This window comes from Lagenorhynchus albirostris, chromosome 11 (genome assembly GCF_949774975.1).
Source record: "Lagenorhynchus albirostris chromosome 11, mLagAlb1.1, whole genome shotgun sequence".
NCBI classification, from domain to species: Eukaryota; Metazoa; Chordata; class Mammalia; order Artiodactyla; family Delphinidae; genus Lagenorhynchus; species Lagenorhynchus albirostris.
Genome location: NC_083105.1, coordinates 33,771,665 through 33,792,608, shown reverse-complemented (window position 1 = coordinate 33,792,608; position 20,944 = coordinate 33,771,665). Strand labels below are relative to the sequence as shown.

At 35.3% G+C, this 20,944-nt stretch overlaps 1 protein-coding gene across 1 annotated transcript in view; it reads left to right on the top strand.

The window, feature by feature from the left end:
• The window catches only part of NTS (neurotensin), a 400,777-nt gene extending 380,072 nt beyond the window's left edge, over nucleotides 1–20,705 (top strand). The window contains exons 3-6 of the mRNA XM_060165523.1: nucleotides 9,898–10,054; nucleotides 11,822–11,883; nucleotides 17,583–17,807; nucleotides 20,067–20,705. Of these exons, the coding sequence (XP_060021506.1) occupies nucleotides 9,982–10,054; nucleotides 11,822–11,883; nucleotides 17,583–17,807; nucleotides 20,067–20,219 (513 nt within the window). The 5' untranslated portion in view covers nucleotides 9,898–9,981 and the 3' untranslated portion in view covers nucleotides 20,220–20,705. The remainder of the gene's footprint in view (nucleotides 1–9,897; nucleotides 10,055–11,821; nucleotides 11,884–17,582; nucleotides 17,808–20,066) is intronic.
• The last annotated feature ends 239 nt before the right edge of the window (nucleotides 20,706–20,944 follow it).

The window sequence follows — 20,944 nt, the reverse complement described above, 5'->3', positions numbered from 1 at the left end:
AGTATGTATTACATACACATTTTGTGATATATGCATACCATCTTTTAGATAGTAATTATTTTTATTTTATAGATGATGATAGAGACCAGAGAATTAAAGTCTAAAGCCACAGGTAGAAAGTTATCAGAATAAGACTTATACCAGGGATTAGCAGAATGGTGGATCTCGAGGCTGAGTTCAGTACATAGACATTTCATTTTGTCCGCTTGGTATTGCAAAAGAGAAAATTGAAGTAAATATTTGCATTTAAAGATTGTGACATTTCCATAAAAATCTGAATTTCTGGAAAATACTGAAAATTGGAAGATTTGCCGTGTTGGGCCTATGTTCCCACATGCAGAAAAATCATCTGAAGCTCAGTGTCAAGCAGATGGTCCCCTTAAACAGGACTTAAACAGGACATGTTACCTGCTTGTCTCTGTAAGTGTTTGAGTATGGATACCTAATTGATGACCACGTTTATCTGAATTCAGGTCCAGAGAAGACATAGGAAAAAAGGTGATATTGCACAGTGAAGGGGGGACAAAAGATCATATGAGTAAGGAGTCTATGATTTAGGAGCTAAGGGATTTGTGTTTACTAAAAGATAGCAACAAAACCTGATAATGCCCAAAGCAAGATATTATATAAGAGAAAAAGACAAAAAGCAGAGACCTGTCCAAAAGGAAAGTCCATTTTATAGTGACTAATACCCATTGGATGTTTTCCAGCTTGTTGTGGGGATGCTATACTATAATAGAGAGACTCACAGAAGATAAATTAATTTCTCAAAATTGCTTGACTGATACTGAAGAATTACCTTCCTCTGGGATAAGAAGTGAGGTTAGACTCTGAGCACTCAGAACCAATGTGATTAAGGGCAGGAAGGTGGAGGAAATTTGTAACCCCCTTAGAGTATCTAGGTCTGTGTTCCCTCCTCTGTAAAATTAAAGCATAATATAAGACTGGTTTTTCCATAACGGACCTTTTCAGTTCCGACATTCTTTGGCGTCATGAATTAGGATGACATTGAAATATGGCCTAGTACCCCAACAGTGCTTGTCTGGTATTTTTATTCTATACATACTAGTGCCTCCACCCAGAGTACAAAGTGGGAAGGGTTCTTCTTTTCAGATCACTCACTACAACTCTCCACGGGTTGCAACCTCAATTAACTTCTTGATTCCTCTTTCATACTTTCAAATTTACTAACCCAGTTAAAACAATTCAATGCATCCAGATCCATTTAGGTTCTACATAGCCCTTATAATAAGGAGTCTGAGGGTTTTTTTTAAGTTTATTCATTTGTTTAATATGTGTAGCACACCTAAACCTGGAAAGGGAGGGAAACAAGGATAAGTTGTTGAATTAGAATCAACTTGAAAATAGAGTCCAATCTGACTTTTTACTAAATGTACTTTTAGGTTAAAAATATTAGCCTGTCCTTTATTTGGCATAGTATTTTCTACAGCATGTTAACACAAGATTTGTTTTTGACTTGTGCTTGGATCCGGTATTAATATTACAAAGATTAGCTGTTGCTTTAGAAATGAAAGCTGTTCAGTCCTATCTAAGCTCTACTTAATAAGTCCCCTTATCCTTATTTAAACTCTCTATGGCTTTATTATTTTTTTAACCAACACAATGAGAATGATATCATTCTGCAAATCCTGCTTCATAGTATGCTATGTTACATGAAATCAAATTAATCCGGCACGTTGCCTGTCATAGAGTAGGGTTTCAATAAATTAATTTCAAGTTTAATCTTTAGATTGCTCTGAGGCCTGTGGTATTGGTTACGGTGGATGTTTCTAGACTCAGAATGCTATATTGTTGACTCTAGTCCTCTGCCTCTAACAACTTGCCCCTCCTTATTCTTTCTGTACACATTGGCTCACCACGTTGGAAACATCAACACAGTGCCTGTAGGACCACCATACTCCCACTCTTCCTTAATGATAACTTACAAAATGTCAGTTGCAGTCAAAAATACCATTCAAGACTCTCTTGAAAGGAAGCATTCTCTTATACCATTTGGCTAAAAATCTCTCCAGAAGAGATTTACTTCCTGTGTTTCATTGTTCACAGTTTGGAGAATGAAAATGTCTTTGTGAGAGGTGAAGGAGAAATAGCCACCCTAAAACTATCAGGGAAGGGTGCTTAGAATTTCCCTAGTTCATTAATTCATCCAGTTAACAATATTTACTGAGTCCTTACTATGGAGAAGCATTGTTTCGTGTTCTGAGAATATAAGAAATAAGACCAAAAAACAAAAACATTCCTGCTTTTATTCACAAAAGACAAAAATAAGTGGACAAATAAAGACTATAGAGATTGAATGAAGTAGCAGTGGGATAGGTTTTAAAATAGACAGTTATATCAGTCAACCATTGCCACAAAAATGCTGCATAACAAACTACCCTAAAACTCAGTTACTTAAGACAAATAACTTAATTCTCTTCATATATCTGTGAGTTAGCCAGGGTGATTCTGCCTTCAGCTCAGGAAGCTCTCCTTCACACTGCAGTTTTGCAAGTTGGCTAGTTCAACTGTGCTTCACGTTTCTTCTCATTTGGGGACCACCCAGGAAACATCCTTCTTCTGGCAATGGCAGAAGAGGAAGAGGGCGAGCCAGAAGCTGCAAACTCATATCGAGTCTTTGTTTTCCTTATGTCTGCCAACATCCCATTAGCTAAAGCAAGCCTCATGGCCAAAATCATGATCGAGAGTGGGGAAGTATATTCTACCCACTCTGGGGAGAGGCAGGGGATGAGTATTTGCTGAACAATAATGTAATTACAACATTCATTGACGATCTCTGAGGAGAAAGGTTGGCATGTTTAGGAAAAAGCCAGAAGACCAGTATGCTTGAAACAGACAGAAGGGGAGAGTGGTAGGATATGACAGCTGAGAGGGAGGCAGAGGCCCCCTCAGGGTAATACAGACCACAGTCAGGAATTTGTTCTAAGTACAATAGGAAACCTTTAGGGGTTTTACACAGAGAGTAGTAAGAATTGATTTACATTAAAAAACAAAAAACTTCTCTGTGTGGTGACTACATTGAAAGGGACCGAGTCTGCTGGTAAGGATACTATTCACGTTACTCTTGCTGCAGCTCAGGCAGGTGATGATGGCTTAGACCTGCATGGTGATAGTAGGATGATGGCTTGGACCTGGATGGTGATGATGGAGTAAGGAAAAGTACTTGGGCTTGGAATCTATTTTGCTGGCAGACCTGCACCCTAGGGAGTTTCCACCCTTGGAAGTGGTAGGGGAGAGGGAAAAAAGTTGTAAACGGCTGCCAGCTATTTGATCTATGCAACCCAGTGAATGATGGTGCTAGTAACTGAAATGGGGAGCACTAGGGGAAGATGATATTTTTAGAAAAGTGTTGGAAGGAATCGAAGGTTTTATTATGGGTGCTTGGGGCCGCACCATGACCACCGGAGGAACCCCTGTCACTCTGGAAACAGGAGCAAGCCCCGCTGAAGGCCCTTGTTGTGGACCTGGACATGGAGTGGTGGCAGTGGGACCCACCTTCTCGGGCCGGCAGAGGGTCAGGGGCGTGGACACGTCCTTTGTGAAGGGCGACAATGTCAACACCTGTGCGTCCCTGATGGTGCTCAGCTACCCTGAGCTTGAGGTCCTCCAGTAAGCCCCCTTCATCCTGCAGAACCAGGAGTCGCTCCCAGCACCCTCTTATTTGTCTTTACCATGCTGGGATGGAACTGACCAGAATATAAGCTCCACGATGGGTGGTAGGGACCATGCTGTCTTGCCCACTGGTTGTAGCCTTGGCACCTAGTACCATGCGGGGCTCACAGAAGACCCTCGAATAGACACACAAATGAATGAGCAGTGTACCCACGATTCCTTTGGAGTCAACGACTCAGGGAGCATTGGCTAAAGAAGAGCTTGAGAAGGAACCTCTGCAGCTTCGGCGTTTCCCCCTCCCTGCTCCTCTGCCGGCTCCCAAAGCTGCCATCCTCCTGCCTCAGTGTCTCTGCACTTTGCTCAGAAGACCCTTTAGTCCAAATTCAGCAGAAATGTATTGATACCCAACTTACAGTTTGGTGAGGAATAAATGAGATCATGCAGAAAGCAATTTATCATAACAGGGCTGCGGTAAGCCCTCAATTAAGCCACTGTTAATTCTGAGGATGACTTCTTGCTTTTCAAGACACAATTCACTTGTTCCCATCACTCTGTACCTTTCTCTAGCAGCAGAATTAACCACCCCTTCATCTCTGTCCTAGGCCTCTTTCTTAGGTGTGTGCTATTCCAGTACCTCTCACACTGTATTAAAGTTACTGGTTTAGGAGATACTTGCAGATCTTATGACCTATCTATGATTGGAGCAATCTCCCTATTGCAATAGTCCTCCTACCTTCCTTGCAATAATTGTTTTGAATAAAGTTTCTCCTTACCTCAAATAAAAAAAAGTTTTATTTTGGACAGTAAGGTTACCTAATGATCCTCCAAGTAGAGCTGCTGTGGATGTGATTGGATATGCAATCTGAGTAGTCAGAGATGAAAATTGAGGGGTTACTAGGGAATAGATAGGATCCACAGCCATAAGATTTAACAAGATCAGCAGGGAAAGAATCTAAATTGAAAAAATAATAAGACCAAGGACCAAGACTAATAATATAAACCGTTATGTTCCAAGTTCAGCATCTAATATCTTCTTCAGATAAGGAAAAAATACAGTATTTCACTGAATCTGCTTCTGGTAAATGGTAGCTCAAGTACATTTGTTCTATTTTGTGTATTACAGGTGGTACAGAAATTTTCTTAGATTTTGTAACAATAAAAAAAAAGCAGAAGCTTTTCTTTAAAAAAAAACTCATTTTTTACTCTAAATAGTTACACTCTAATTTGTAAAACTAAGAAAAATAAAAGTTGAAAATTGTTAAGGACTTCTCCTGTAATGCTTTCATTTTGGTCTTACTCAAAAAGGAGGCTTAGAAGGACAATTACTTGAGCAATACACATAGCGGTGAGTGATTTCATGGACATATCGATATTTTTCTTTGACATGAGAAACAAGATTATAAGTGAGATCAGCAGTACCTACAATATGGAATATCCTTAGTTAAATATGGCAACCCGTTAACATGTGAATCCCAGGCAAAGCTTGTGTTATAATTGGAGTTTAAGTTGCAAAATATGCTTTGACTACAGAAATCCATCATCAATTTTTCCGAATTAATTACCTATACAGATGCGAGAGCAGAGACAGGAAGAGCCAAAGGGAAATGAGCTGGGAATTTATAGAGATTATGGGCAAAGCATGATTACACATAGATTGGAAAATTGGACATTTGGTTTACATTTACCTAACTCTCCAAGGACAGGATTATATGCATTTTGTGTGTAAGATAGTATATGTGGGTGTGGGTCTGTGCATGCATATAACTGTCTGTATGTCTAGAAAATGGACCTTAATTGAACAGAAAAATCAATTGAGTTTACAAAGAGATTGGCATCATTGTTTGTTCAGATGAATCACAGTCACAGTTCCAAACCAGAGACTCATTTAGAGGAATGGAGTAAATGTGCAAGTTATCCTAAGCACTCAACTGGTGAACGCACATGATCCCAGGGTGCTTTCTTAAATATCTTTAATGTTGACTTCCCCAGTCAGGGAGGAAAAGAATGACTAGAGCAAAGTCTCAGAAAACTGACTTAAAGTCTCATATCAAATATTAAGATTAGTGATAACAAAAGAGTTTTTAGTAATTGAAATTAAAGTAGAGATGTAGCTGAAAGGAATGTTACAAATGGAAACATGGAAAAACAAGTCAGAAATTTTAAATAATCAGCTTTTCAATTCAACCTAGTGAATATGTATTGAGCACTTACAGTCTGTAAGCCTTGGAAGAAGAGGATATATAATGATGTGTGAGCATCCTTTCCTTCTAGAAGTTTACAGATGTAGGGGAGGAAAAATAATTTTCCCTCTGCCTTTCTAGGTTCTTGGTTGAGACTGCACCACCATTGCCACCGTAGTAACTGATTAACAGTTAAAAACAGAGTTTAGGGTTTCCCTGGTGGTGCAGTGGTTAAGAATCTGCCTGCCAATGCAGGGGACACGGGTTCGAGCCCTTGTTTGGGAAGATCCCACATGCTGTGGAGCAACTAAGCCCGTGAGCCACAACTACTGAGCCCACATGCCACAAATACTGAAGCTCATGCATCTAGAGCCCATGCTCCGCAACAAGAGGAGCCATCGCAATGAGAAGCCTGTGCACCGCGACAAAGAGTAGCCCCCGCTCGCCACCACTAGAGAAAGCCCATGTACAGCAACGAAGACCCAACGCAGCCAAAAATAAAAACAAACAAACAAAAAACAGAAGTTTAATACCAGGTACCCTTCCTGTATCCATGGGAGATACCCAGGAAAACGGAGTGGTTCCCCAAAATGGTCCAACCCACCACCTTAAACACCATCTTTAGCTAAAGACAAAAGAAAGATTTTGGGGAGGGGCTTGGGGAAGGCCTGTTAATGGGAGATGATCAGGCAAAGCACAGTAAACCAGAGTCCGAGCCTTCTCCACTGAGGTGAGTTTTCAGAGATTTAGTCATCCTTCTCTTCCAGGTGTAGTATAGTGAGGGAGATACCCTTTCAAACAGAGATTCCCCTTATTAACGTAAAGGTCCCTTATAAAAGGGTAACTTCTACTCTGTTTTCAGAGCTTCTCTTGCCTTGGCTGTGTCTTAAAAATAACCAGCTCAAGTAATCAATATGCCAAAGAGGCATAATTTGGGGTGGCGCATTCTGCTCCCCTTCAGTTTACCACAAACGGCTAGCAGAAACTGGGAAGAGTAGAAGTAGATTAAACTTTTAGGATTCAAACTTGGAAAGGTTCACCTTGAATAGGCCTAAAATAGAATCTTTTAAAAATTAAAGATAAGTCAGAAAGTGAGAGACAGAGCGGTCAAAGGGAAGAAGGAGGGCAGATTCCAGATGGTAGAAACACCACAGGGTAAGTTTTGGGGATTACGGTATAAAAAGATGGGCGCGTCCAGGAAGCTGTATATAAATGGGATGATGAAGACTCCGAAGGTACAGGAAGAAATCATCTGAAACTGAAGACACACTATTTATCAAATAGTTTTTGAACTTTCCCATCTCCAAATTAAATGTTTACAGACCACTCTTTCTAATTGCCAATCTTTCAGGCATCTCTGTTGATATTTTTAAGTAATTAGCTAGCAAAAGTTTGATTTAAGTCACAGTAGAAGCTCAGAAATCTACCTACAGTAGAAATGTAACCTACAGGTACCCAGATAAACCTATTTAGATAGATAAAAAGATAAAACCTATTCAGAGTTAGCTGCTTCATGGTGACCGCAAGCTAGAAGGCCAACACGTGAAGATTGTCCAAGGGTAATGTTCAAACTCTTCATTAGTATTTTAAGAGCTAAATAAAAATTAGAAGGATTTTAGGCATAAAGGCTTTAGAATAAAGATATTTCACCCATCTCCATAGAAAGGTGCCTGAAATCCTGCATAAAAGGCATCATTGAAGTACTTCCTGAAATACGTTTAAAGGCAAATATCCACACGTAACTTACTGTCTCTTAAAACAAATTGTTTAATTGGCTTTTCTATAGCTCGAAGGCATTGGAGCTGAAAAGCAAAGGTGTAACAGATGTTTTTAAAAATACCATTTAGAGGTCAAATAAAGTTTATCTATATCATAATTTTACCATAAAAGTTACACATCTTCTTTTTCTCCCAAAAGAAAAAGTAGTGTATAGCATCTATCTGATTTTCAATTATTTGACATTTGCTAACACATTTCCCCCAATTCTTTCAGGCTTATCATTTCTACATTGACAGCTAATGAAGTGATATATTTAAAACAACATGAATTCCCACTATTAATTCTCCCCCTTTCTTCCTAATTAATTAAGAATAAATTTTGTCAACATTTCCCTGAGCTTCATGTATGAAAGAAGTCAGTTGAGAAAAATAGGACTCACACTTTCTTTTTACCATTAGGCTGCTATCACACATTTTAAAAGATTGTTCTTTGTATTTGCATGTCAAAAGCTCACAAAACAACTAATTTAAATATCATGCAAAGAATATATAATTTCTTGACTTCTTCATTAAAGTGGCTTTGAAAGGATTCTGTCACAAAGATGCTCTGATCATGAGAAGAAAGCATAATGCTCAGAATTCTGATGTGATCAGTCAAGTGAAAATAAAAATCCTTTTAAACATCTATTGCGCCCCCTAGTGGCATAAAGGCAAAAATCGAGTACATATTTCAAATTTCTTTGCCGATTAATTACCCTTTACATATAAAACTTTCCTCAAGTGAGTTGTGTTCAATGCTGTGTAGTATGTAAGTCTGTAAAACAAACTAAAAGAAGTAAAAAATATCAGCCATTGTTAAATTCCTAAACATTAAGTTACATGAATGACTCCTTGCTATTTTAAATTATTATTACATGTTTGGAATTAGTCCCTCTTCTTAGGTGTAGGATAAAATGGAGAAGTCAATTCCGTAGACATATACCATATGATATAAATCAACTCTGTGGAAATCAATCCAGACTTCTTTTCTCGATTGTTACTATCTGGTTGATATGTTTAAGAAGTGAACAAGTCTCAGACACATTTACCATCAAATATTCACATTTTTAACAGCACCATCTTTTCCAGTCATGCCATGTATCCTGAAATACTTAATGCAAGAAGAAAACTTCACTCCAAAAGACATTTTGAGCCATTTTCTTCTGAGAACCCGGGAGAGGGAATGAGTGTCATTGTAACTCATGAAATATGTGAAGATGCGGTCTTAAGAATGCGACTGGTGGACGGTGGTTATTTAAGATTGTCTCCGTTCCAGAAGTACAGTCTCATCTTTATCACTATCACAGGGGAAGAAATCTGATACAATGGCGAAAACCAGTGAAAAGGGGATTATAGACTGAATAGGATGGGGCAGCAAGAATGAATCTAAAGGAGCAGAGCGATGCAGACAGAAAACGAGGAAAGTATCGGAAAACAGCAATCAGTGATACAATAATACATATTTCTGCCTGCTAACAAATAAATTATAGTTGGGTTTTGTAAACATGAAATTGTCTTTCTAAGACACTCCACCATAAATCAGCATACGTAACTCAGTCAACCTTTCAGTTACTTAAAATTGACTTTTCAATTTGTTAGGAAATAATACCCTATTGCTTAGAGCTACTAGTCTCTTTTCTTAAAATTGATTCTCTCTCCTTTCTCTAAATTCTTTTGTTTAACCCAATATTATAACTGATTTTCTGCTTATCTTCCACTTGCTTTCTTTTTCTAGCATGTATTGTCTAAGACCTTATCAGTCCTGAAACCACAAAACACTTGTTCAAAAGTATGGGTTATCAGAAAAGAATCCTGACTCTTTAAGAACTTCCAAACCTAAAGAATTACTGATTTTAGGCATTCATCCTGGAGATTTTGATTATATTAGAAATAACAGATCTCATGCTTCACAAAATCAAAATGACAACTTCTTAGAGTCAGAGAATAAGAGGCAATGGGGAAAGAATGGTACTGGAAGTTCTTTTCCAGTATGCTCTGTATGGAATTGCTTTTGAATGACTCCTGCGTGCCGGAAATCTGGAGCAGCAGTGTCAATTAGGGAAGATGTCGCTGTTACTGGAGGTTCAGAAGTGGGGGAGAGGTGCCGGGGGGGGGAGAGGGGGGACAAAGAAGAAAGGGAGGAGGAAGTGGGGAGTGGAGGGGAGGGATGGAAATGAAGGGCACATCCTGAAGAGATAATCCCTGTATACTCATGACATCATCCCCTGCATATATATATATATATATATATATATATACATATATATATATATATACATAGGGAATGGTCAAAGCATCTCTCATAGTTCAGTCACTTCCAAACTCAGCTGGAGGCAAGAGGAAGCACTAGAGAGCCCCCTTCAGCCTGTCTCTGACGTTTATGGACTGGGCTTGCTAGAAGGCTCAAGAAGATGATGGCAGGAATGAAAATCCAACTGGTGTGCATGATACTCCTGGCTTTCAGCTCCTGGAGTCTGTGCTCAGGTAAGCTCAGCTGCATTTCACAACTCCCTGAAGTGATTTCTTTTTCCATTTTTACTGTGTGTTGCCACTTAACGTTAATGTATCCAGGGAGAAGAGTTTCTCCCTTATTCTGGATTTCCTTTTTAGTGATAGAAGCTGGATACTTTCTTTCTCTGTTTTATGATTACAAGAACTGAAAGATTTCTTTTTCCTTTTTAAATCTGCAAGGTAATAAAAGGGATTTCAATGAAACACTTCATGTTCCCCTTTGCAATGTAACCACCAGAAAAAAAAAACATGTGAAACAAATCAAGCTGGTCACTCTCTAATGAGAAGTACAGGAGTGGTGCCTGTCAAAGTGCAAACCCATAATTAAAACTGATTGCATTTGAAATGTTTTATCTCTTCCTCATTCACTCTCTTAGGACATGGTGGCTTCTCCCTCTCAAATATTATTTTCTTAATTGTGTGTATGTTAAGATAACAAAGTGAAAATTGATGTTTAATGAATAAATGAATAAAGCATTATTTGTAGAAAATTATTTCTAGAAAAATACACAAAATACCAAGCTCTTTTAAGAATACATTTTATATAACTTTTCTGTGTGACAAATAGATGTATTATTAATTTAACTATTTTTTTGCATGTCATTTAAGTTGATACAGAATGTAACTGGAAAATTGTCATTCTTATATTGATAAAAATTATTTCCCTGTAGAGTATTTTGCATGTGATAATTAAGATGAAACCATACTTTGTCAAATATCTATCAATAGGTCACCTTGAAAATAAGATTTAAACTTAAAAGAGTAATATGAAATATTATAGTGATTGCCATATGCTCTAATTAATGTTGGAAAATAATTGAATGATCACATCAAGGTGAAAAAAAACAAGGGATAAATGCAGCAAAAATATTTAGCCTGTTTTATACTGTTATATCATAAATATGACACTGAAGTGTTTAATTCAAACTCCTGCTATGATTTCATGAATTAACTCAGTATAGTGTTCTATAACTTTATTTCTATTACCTTACAGTAATTTCTAAATTTTTCTTCTCTGTGAAATATTCATTATTGGAAACTGGAAAGAATATTCTAAAAAAACATCAGAAATCCATTTTCCACACTCTTGTACATGTATTGATGGACAACTCCACTTTTGCTTAAACAATTTCCTTAATAGCCTGTGAAAAAATTGCTAAGTACACGTGATTCTAAATCCTTGTTTAAAGTAGAGAAACAAATCTTTCAAAGTGTGTTTTGTAAAATAGCATCTCAAATTAAACAAATCTCAGTGTCTTTCTTATTCTAAAATTATCAGCAAGCAATTTCCTTTGTTTTTATATTGAAAAAATGTCTTATACATACCTTTTCATTATGTTGTTTTTAAAATATCAATACATATATATTCTGTATATGTAAACTATTTCCAGTAAAAATTATCCAGCATTTTTGATTAAATCTTTATTTTATCATATAATCAGGGTTTTTTTTTAAATAATGAGATTCAGTGATTAAACAACTCCAAATCATCAATAGCTCTCCTGGCATAAAATCCTGTGTTTATTTTCTTAAAAGTGCTTCTATTATTCTATTCTGTTAGCCTAAAGTAAAACTATAATTGTTTTTTTTCCAAATGTTATTCTAAGGAGAATGAATACATAGCAAAGACAATAAACTTCTAAGACAAAGTTTTTTGAGGCTAATCTTAAATCTCTAGGTTATAATATAATTACATGATACGTGATTATACAGTAAACATGTGGTTTTGATTTTACTCAGATTCAGAAGAGGAAATGAAAGCGTTAGAAGCAGATTTATTGACCAATATGCATACATCAAAGGTAACTTTTTCTTTTTTTTAAACCAAGGACTGAAAAACATATGAACTCTCATTATAAACATGGTGTCCTTTTCCTATAGTAATAACTTCCCATTGAGACTGAAAAGTTCATTGGGAGGCATTTCCTTTATGGGGAAACTTTTCCTTAAGTTCAAAGGACTTAAGGGTGTTGATGTGACAGGGAAAGAAGCTGTATTGATACTGTATAGTGTATCAATCACTATACTGCAAATTTAATTAAGTAGTCACATATTATTTATGTGGACATGCAAATGTATTTTTAAAACTCCTCTTTCCATTCCAGTCATATTGTGTATGATGAAAGGTATATTGGCCTCAAGATAAATACATAAATGAAAATTAAGTGATATTTTTGCCTTTCTTGTACTATTGGGGAGAATGAAGTGGAGTTCCTAAATTAAGAATTAAAGTTCACGAAACCCATGAAAGAAATGTGGTAGAGAGTAAAGAGCAATAGACTGGCAAACAGAAGCCTTGAGATCTAATCCCGCAGCTGTGACTTATGAACTATTTGATCTTAAGCAAGGGGATTAGTTAACATTGCTTGCCTTTGTTTCCTTATTTTTAAACGTTGGGGTTGGAGTTTATGATCTCCTAGACATTTACATTAAGTCCACACCTGGATTTAAATTCTCCTCATAACAGAAGTGTTATTGGTACCTGCTTATTGTTTTTATTGAATCAGGTGAAACTTTGTACTGGACCTTATTATTCCTCTCTTGGGGTCTTGAAAGCAAGGTTTTTAGATTCCAGCCTGTACCTAGGAATAAAACTCAATTAGAATATACCCAATTACCACACTACCACACAATCTTGATTTACCCGGAGTGAGTTAATCAGTGTGTATCTAAATGTAGAGTTGGAGAACAGGGTTCCCAACCAAAAGATGTTTCTCAAAGAAGAACATATCTTGAGGTGAGGCAGTCACCCGGTGCAATCACTGTTGTAATGCTGAGGATTCCACAGGCGCTGTGGGAAGAAAGTAAATGCTCAGGACTCCTCCTGCCTCTTCCCTAATTGGATGAGCATGTTCCAGGTGCAACAACCCCTAGCATAGAAGTAGAATTGTGTTCAATAGTGGGTGTGAAGGGGTAATAGCCATTTCTGTGTTTGTATGAGAATGTGGGTCACTGTTATCTCAGAGCTAACAAAGACGTTTTCTACTATGGTCCTTAAAAGGCATTTGGGGAAAATTTAAGTACCTATATATTTCCACAATTGCCCAGATCTACAAAAGTTGAACACATTGAAACCAAATTCTACCATAATTTGGTGGGTTTCCTATCAAGAATGATCAAATTTCATTTAGTCATTAAAACTCAGTGAACAAATACATTTAACCTTAAGATAATGGATCCTTTGTTTAATACTCAATCAGAATAGCAATGGCTATAATCGCTTCAACTCATAAATAGGAAGACAAGTGAAGTTAATAGTCTGTTTTGAAACATGGAACAGATTAGTATGCCTTAGTGTCTTGGTAGAGATTTTACCTCTATGATTTCAAGTTTATGTAGATAAATAAAGGTCCTAAATAATCTCCAAAATGTGATATGGTGTGGGGATTGCCAGCTACTTTGCAAAAATGTGTGAGTAGAGGTTATGATTCCTTCCCTGGCCAAGATGCCGCAAGGGAAAAACAATTTCAGTATATGAAGTGGTTTAGTTTTATTCTTAAGAGAAATACGTAGCCAAAGTATAGACAGAATAACATATACTGCTTTCATTCAGTCATGGGATATATCTCTAAAACAGATCATGGAAGAAAAATTGAATCCCATTGCCTCCTTTTTTACTTGAAATAAGTAAAATACAGACTATGATGAGGAAGCACCCAGAAGCATAATTATCCCAATTTTGCTGCTAGGATGGGAACATAAAGCTCATTTCTTATTTTTTATAAAACTACTATCACTTATTTCTCTGTGATTCAATTAGTTTTTGGTGTGTGTAGTGTTCTATGCAAATGAAAAGTCTAAACTTTTGACCATTTTAACCAATATACTGTATCTAAAATTTTGAAAGAATAGTATTTGATATTGGTATAACTCCATTATTAAAAGCTTCAGAAAGCTTCAGTTATCTTCTTTCCACTCTAAAGGTAATTTCAATTTTTAAAGTAAAATTATTTAGACATTGAAATACTAATGTAGAAATACTCTTAAGCAACAGAAAGCCAAGAGAGATTCCAAAGCTTGAAGAGAAGGGGAAGATAAAGAAATTAGTTCTCACAATACAATTCTCTTTATTACCAGTGGTAGTGCTTTGGTATAGTTTTATTAAGAAAGAGAACTTTGAAGAAAAGAATATGTTTTCTTTAGGCTCTCAAAAAGCTGCTGGAATGATGTAATTTTCTGTGATCAAATTCAATGCCTTGAATACAGTAAGAGTTTAATAAATATTTATGTACTAACAATAAGAATCTAGGATTTATTACTAGCCCTTACCTTTTGTATTCAGCTGTAAGAACTTCAGGGCTCCACCACAGATGACTTTATTTTTACTTAGGTGAAATACTTGAATTCACCATGAATTCACCAATTCAAATGCTTGTAATACATTTGATTTCAGTGTATTATAGATAGTGACGACTAGTAATATAGATTAGGTCCCATTTAATTAAGGAAACCAAAATTTGACCAGGATCTTATTCAGTATTAGGAGTTTAATCAAATAATGCTAAGTAAGAACCACAAATATTCTTGTTTTCCTCATTTTAAAAGCAAGAGAAGACAATATTCTAAATTTCTTATCTATAGGCTTAGGTCTATTATAGACATTTACGTAAAATAATTTAATAAATAAGAATGTTTATTGTTAAAGAAAATTATTCATGACACTTGTTAAAGGTAGCAAGGAAGACTTTATTCAAGAGGAACTATGGTTTTGCAAAGATCAGGCTTAACTCCAAGCACAACAAGGACAAGTGTGGACTTACAGCCAAGGAACAGGGTTGGGGTGGATCATTGTATGGAAAATTACTAAGGAAACTCTAAATCTAGGAGAATTCTTGTTAGACAACTCAATAGAATCCTAGGATGATCAAGTATCAATGGTGGGGCATTTTTGCTAACTTGACTCAGAAGGATTCTTGCTAAAACTGGACTAAGTAGACCAAGGACAGAGCCCAAGGTTGGGACTTCGTCAAGAAGAGGGCTCAGAGGATCCTAACTCAGATTTCATCAAAGACAGAGTCTTTGTCATTTTCTTGAGTGAACTATTTAAACCTTATAAGAAATGTTCTTAAATACATGTCTATTTAGACATCCTATGGTCAAAAGTGCCCTCTCTGCGGTGCTTCCAAAGTATGACAGGGGCTAAGGTGATATTAAATAGTATACTAGTGAGTGATGCAGTGACTGTTTTAACTGGCAGAAGAGAACAAAATGCTTTACTCAGTTTCCTCATCCAAAAAAATAATCAGACAACACAAGTCCTGACAGATACTTTATGAATAAAGCATTATATGATCAATTAGTTTGGGGAGCATTGGATATTATGTTAGCACCATTGAAACGTTACAATGAATATTTGCAAGTAAAAAGCTCAAGAAGCCTTTAAATTTCCTTTAAACTTCCTTTAAACTCAAGTTTTCCAATTCTCTTGACAGTGGAACTCCTTTTTAAAAACAGTGAGTACAGAGCTAGTGTTCTAAGGAAAACACTCAATCAGATGATCTCTAAAGAGCTTTCCGAATGTAAAATTGTACTATCCCATTAATTGACAAGACATAAGGTGTTGCTGCCACACAGTGGAGCATGCTGCCTCTAAGTTTCCCATAGCAGAAAAATTCAAGAACAGGCTGATAATCACATTCGAGGGGCATAGTTGAATGTATTTCCAAACTGTTTGAAAACATTATAGTGAATATTTTTGTACTCACAGATTTGCATGTCCCTAAGGTAAAGTCTTAATCAAAGGGTATGCACATTTTACAATTTTTATACATATTGCCAAAACACCTTTCAAGAAATTATACCAATATATACTCAGACCAACAAATATTTAGAAGAGAAAGTGTCTGTTTCTCCATATCCTCATAAGTACATCAAGTGTACTTATACTTTTTAGGGTCTTCTGATCTGATAGTAGCCAAGTTGAACATCATTCCACATATTTCTGTTGCATATTTCTTCTTTGATAGCGATTCTGTGACTTGTCTGCTCATATTATTTATCTGAGGTTGAACACTTTTTAAGTGTTTTTTTGTTCTTGTTTTGTTTTGTTTGTTTGTTTTTTAATTGGGGCATTCACCAGTTTCTTTTGGAAGAGCTCCACCTCTGTTAGGTATATTAACATTTTGTGGCAGCTTTTACAGTATGTCTTGCTTTTGATTTTAGTTCAGGCTGTTAATTTTTGAGAGATAATTTACACATTTATGTATTATAAATTATCTTTTCCTTTATGGATTCTGGTTTGGATATTTGCTTAACAATATTTTTCCAAATTTATAAAATAAATTCTATATATTTACATATTTTTATTTTTACTCATATTTAACCCATCTGGATATTGTTAGACTATAATATGTCAATAAAAGTTATAACTAGATCTAAATCCAGATTTCCCCATAGCCAACTGTCCCAAGGACTTCAAATGCAAACTTTGCTATAATGCTCTTCAATCATATTTACTTGGATCAAATTTTGGACATTATATTCTCTTTTGTTGAGTTTTATATTTATGCTTGTTCTATTAATTCACTCTTTGATTACTGCAGCTTTAAGATACATTTTAATATCTGGTAGAGTAAGTCCTTCCTCATTACCTTTTTATTTTTCTAAGTCTTCTTAGTTCTCACATATTCATACTTCCAAATTAACTTCATAATTGTTTTGGTACACTCCTTCCTCTAAACTTCCAGTCTTCCCATATTTTCCAAATTGGAACTTTGATTTGGAATTGCATTGCATTTGGAGAATAATTCACAGAGAATTGACACCAATAAAATTGATACTAATATTTTTGAATCTTCTCATCACAGCTTTGTGGTCATTCAAAAAAGCTTTTTTTATGTTCTTTAGAAAAAATTTATGCTTTTCTTCATCTATGCCCTTTGAGATGCTTGTTAAGTTTTATAAGTTATTTCACACTTAGTTTCTCCAAAAATTGGCAAATGAGAAAGTTGTTAATTATGGTAATAATGGTTTCAGACAAGATCTTATTAGAAAAGGATATTTTAGAAAATATTATAATTTTCAAATAAATAAATTGATCATCTGTGATGCTACCTGTGACAACTATTAATGTGTGGAATAGATTCGTGGTCTCACACTACTGTAATTATCCAAATCTATTAGTATCACCTTGGCCGCTGTTCCATTAGACACTAAACTGAAGTGTAATAAGGAGAGAGTGATATTTTTAATATTTTCACCTGTGATATATACATATATATTTATGTATTTCTACTTACTGTAATTTCTATTTTCTTTCTTGCTTTGCTCATGTATGTGTGTGTTTATGTGTATTAACTTTATTGCATTTGGCAAATAGAGGATATGAAGTATCGACACTATTCAACTTTGTGATATGAAGTTACTAATTAATAACAGTGTTTTTATTTGGCTAGACTAACAATTAGGTCTTAAAAGGTAATGGCTTAGCACAATAGAAATTGATTTCTAACTCTTACAACACAAATTTTAATTGCATTAACTATTTCTTTCTACATTTCAGATCAGTAAAGCAAGTGTTCCCTCTTGGAAAATGAGCCTGCTGAATGTGTGCAGTCTTATAAATAACCAGAACAGCCAAGCCGAGGAAACAGGAGAGTTTCCTGAGGAGGAGCTTATTACAAGAAGGAAATTTCCAACTACCTTAGATGGCTTTAGCTTGGAAGCAATGCTGACAATATACCAGCTCCGAAAAATCTGTCACAGCAGGGCCTTTCAACACTGGGAGGTAAACAAAAACAAAATACGAATATGATTGTGGTTATACTAGTTAACTGTCATTTGTACTGATTTTTTTAATCCTGATCATTATCATAACAGGAAGAATTACAAATATTAAGGAAGAATAAACCATGTGTTGAGGTTAACATTCCTTCAGATCTTCAAAGTGTCCTGCAAATATTTGGAGTTTAGCAAAATATCTTTTCTTTGGTCTTAAAAGGGGGATCTGTCTTAGGACAGATTTGGTACATATGCTTTTATTGTGGATGGCATGGTTAGGCAGTTTTTGGTGGTGGTGGTGGCATGCCTAAGAAATTTAGGAAACTCAAAATGTTTTCTTAGAAACACATAAGTCATGTGTGTTTATTTATAAACAAACACAGAACACAAAAGTTTCCAGTTTTATTTGAATATATTAGGCAAATAAAACCAGAATGATAAGGATATATGCATATTTCTATTTTAATTGAATGTGTGGATTGTGGATTTCAATCATCCTTAGAAGCTAAACGAGGTCCACTATGGCTAGTACAGCCCAATTTCATTATCCAGAACTACCACAAAGGACTGGATGAATCGGTTCTATTAAATACTACACTGGTGACTCACCACCTTTGGTTTGGAAATTTTTGGAAGAGAAAAGAGAAATGAAAATGCTTTAAGAAAAAATAAGAAGAAAATTTTAAAATTTTCCCGACAAGGGAAATATTTCTTTCAGATTAACCCCTAAGAGAAATTTACTTCATGTTTCATATTCTGGGCTTATACCAACACGGGGGATCTGAGGGTCTGAGGATGCCTTTCCTGCTAATATAACAATCTCTATAACACACTGTCACAGAGATACCCTGTGGAAAAGAGGAAATGAAATGCAGAACTTCTAGTGTTTATTCTAACTTGTAAACAAAATGATATTTTCCAGATTAAAAAAAAATCTAGTTTTAATTTTTCTTGCTGGACTGTTTATCCCTTAATTCCAATTCCAGCTAAATGATTTTCTCTTTAAAATATTACATCAATAAAACTTAAAAAATACTAATTTTAACATAGGGAAATATCAATTATGTGCTGTTTATCCAGGAAAAAAAAAACCCCTCAATAAACTATAATACAGACAAATCAGGTGCACATAAGATTAAAACTTTTGCTATTTTAAATGTTGTTGAGTGATTTAAAATAAAATGATAGTATTATTCAGAGTGTAGTACAATTACAGACTATGTGTACAGAGAAACAAAAGATTAAGAAACTAGATTGTCTGACAGTAGCTGTTTTTCCTTCTATGAAATTGAACAGCTGTGGGTTGAAATAAAATACTTGTGATACGATTCAATGCATACGGGTTATGATTAAAAACTTACTCTCCTGTCAGTATTAGTTACAGTCACCCCAAAGTTTAGAAGACATTCACAGATATGAATACAGTTCTTACCCTGAGCGTTGATTTTAAAAAAAATTTTGTGTAAATCATGTGCAAAACTCTGGAAAGAGTTCCTAAATATTTTATGCCAGTGGAACATTTGAATCAGAACAGTGCTATCAGAAAAAGTGTTTGGAACTAATTTTAGAATGCAGCATATTTGATGAGGTATTAGACAAGATTCTACATAGAGATTAACTCCCTTGAGTTTTTGAATGTGAACTTGCTTTTAATGATTAACTATTAAACAGCACAATCTAAAGATCTTTACCATTTAAACAGAGCTTTCACATATGTTAATTTCTACAACAGCTGAACAAGTAAGCAGAACAAGCATTCCTCTCTCTTTGACTGAGAAATAGATCTTTAGAATGGCTTTCAAGTCAAATCAGTAATTAACTTAATTGAATATAAAATTCTATTGACCTTTGAGGCCAAACCTGGTTTACTAGATTCAAAACTTTGTATTTGTTGTGATTTATGATATATTTCCATCTTTTGGTCTACCATAAATTAAAGAAAAATACTCAAAATTATATTAAGTGTGTTCCTTCATTTGGAGGTATTAATATATGGCCTTGACAAATATAGAAAGCAAATTTTAAAGGCTGGCCTGATGAACTAAGAGCACAGAACAGAGAATCAGAAAAATCATGTTCTCATCCTGTCTCAGCCACTTGATAGCCACCTGTTCTTGGGCAAAACATTTAATTGTTGTGAACTGCTTACATCTCATCCACATATATCTTACTGTCTGAATAGCAAATGAGATAAAATGTAGACAAATACTCTGAAATGGAAGACTTTATGCATGTATGTTTCATTCATATTCGGTCTATCTTGCAGTTGATTCAGGAAGAGGTTCTTGATACTGGAAATGACAGAAATGAAAAGGAAGAAGTTATAAAGAGAAAAATTCCTTACATTCTGAAACGGCAGCTGTATGAGAATAAACCCAGAAGACCCTACATTCTCAAAAGAGGTTCTTACTACTACTGAGAGGATATTTTATTTACATGTGATTGTGATTTACCATCCTTTAATTAAATATCAAATTATATTTGTGTGGAAATATGACAGAACACAATTATTTTGTCTCTGCTACAATTGTGGTTTATTAGATGTGATTTTTCTGCATTAATATAAATTGGACTAAATGTTTTCAAATAAATCTAGGTCTTGAGCATGATGTGTTGTGTATAACTGGAGTAGATATTAATTAAGTCATATATAGAACGTTTTGTCATTTTGCAAAGCACTTAATGGGTTGTTGAAACAGTCAAAATGTTTGACATTCTAAACCAAATTATAAGAGATTAGAACAGAGTCTTATGGCAAAGTCTAGCTTACATGTCATTAACCCAAAACAAAATAATAGCACCTGTTTTATTATCTGACTGAATGTTTTATCAAATTAAAAGAAATACGTGCTCTCTTCCAAGACTTACTCATGAATCTCTCAGATATGGGGAAGGTAATAGTAGTAAAATAGGACCATCTTCAAAGAATGTTTAATGAATTATTGTTAATTCTGCTTATCTTAATGAATGATCTTCAACTGAATTTGTTTTTCTGTTAAATAAACTTAATAGCTAACAAAAAAAACAACAAGCCATCAGAACCATGTTTCTTTGCAGATTTACTATCATTAGAAGAGTTACCCTTTATTGACATTTTCCCCTCACATCCAGTAAATGATAGCTTTATTTTTAACCTCACTGAGG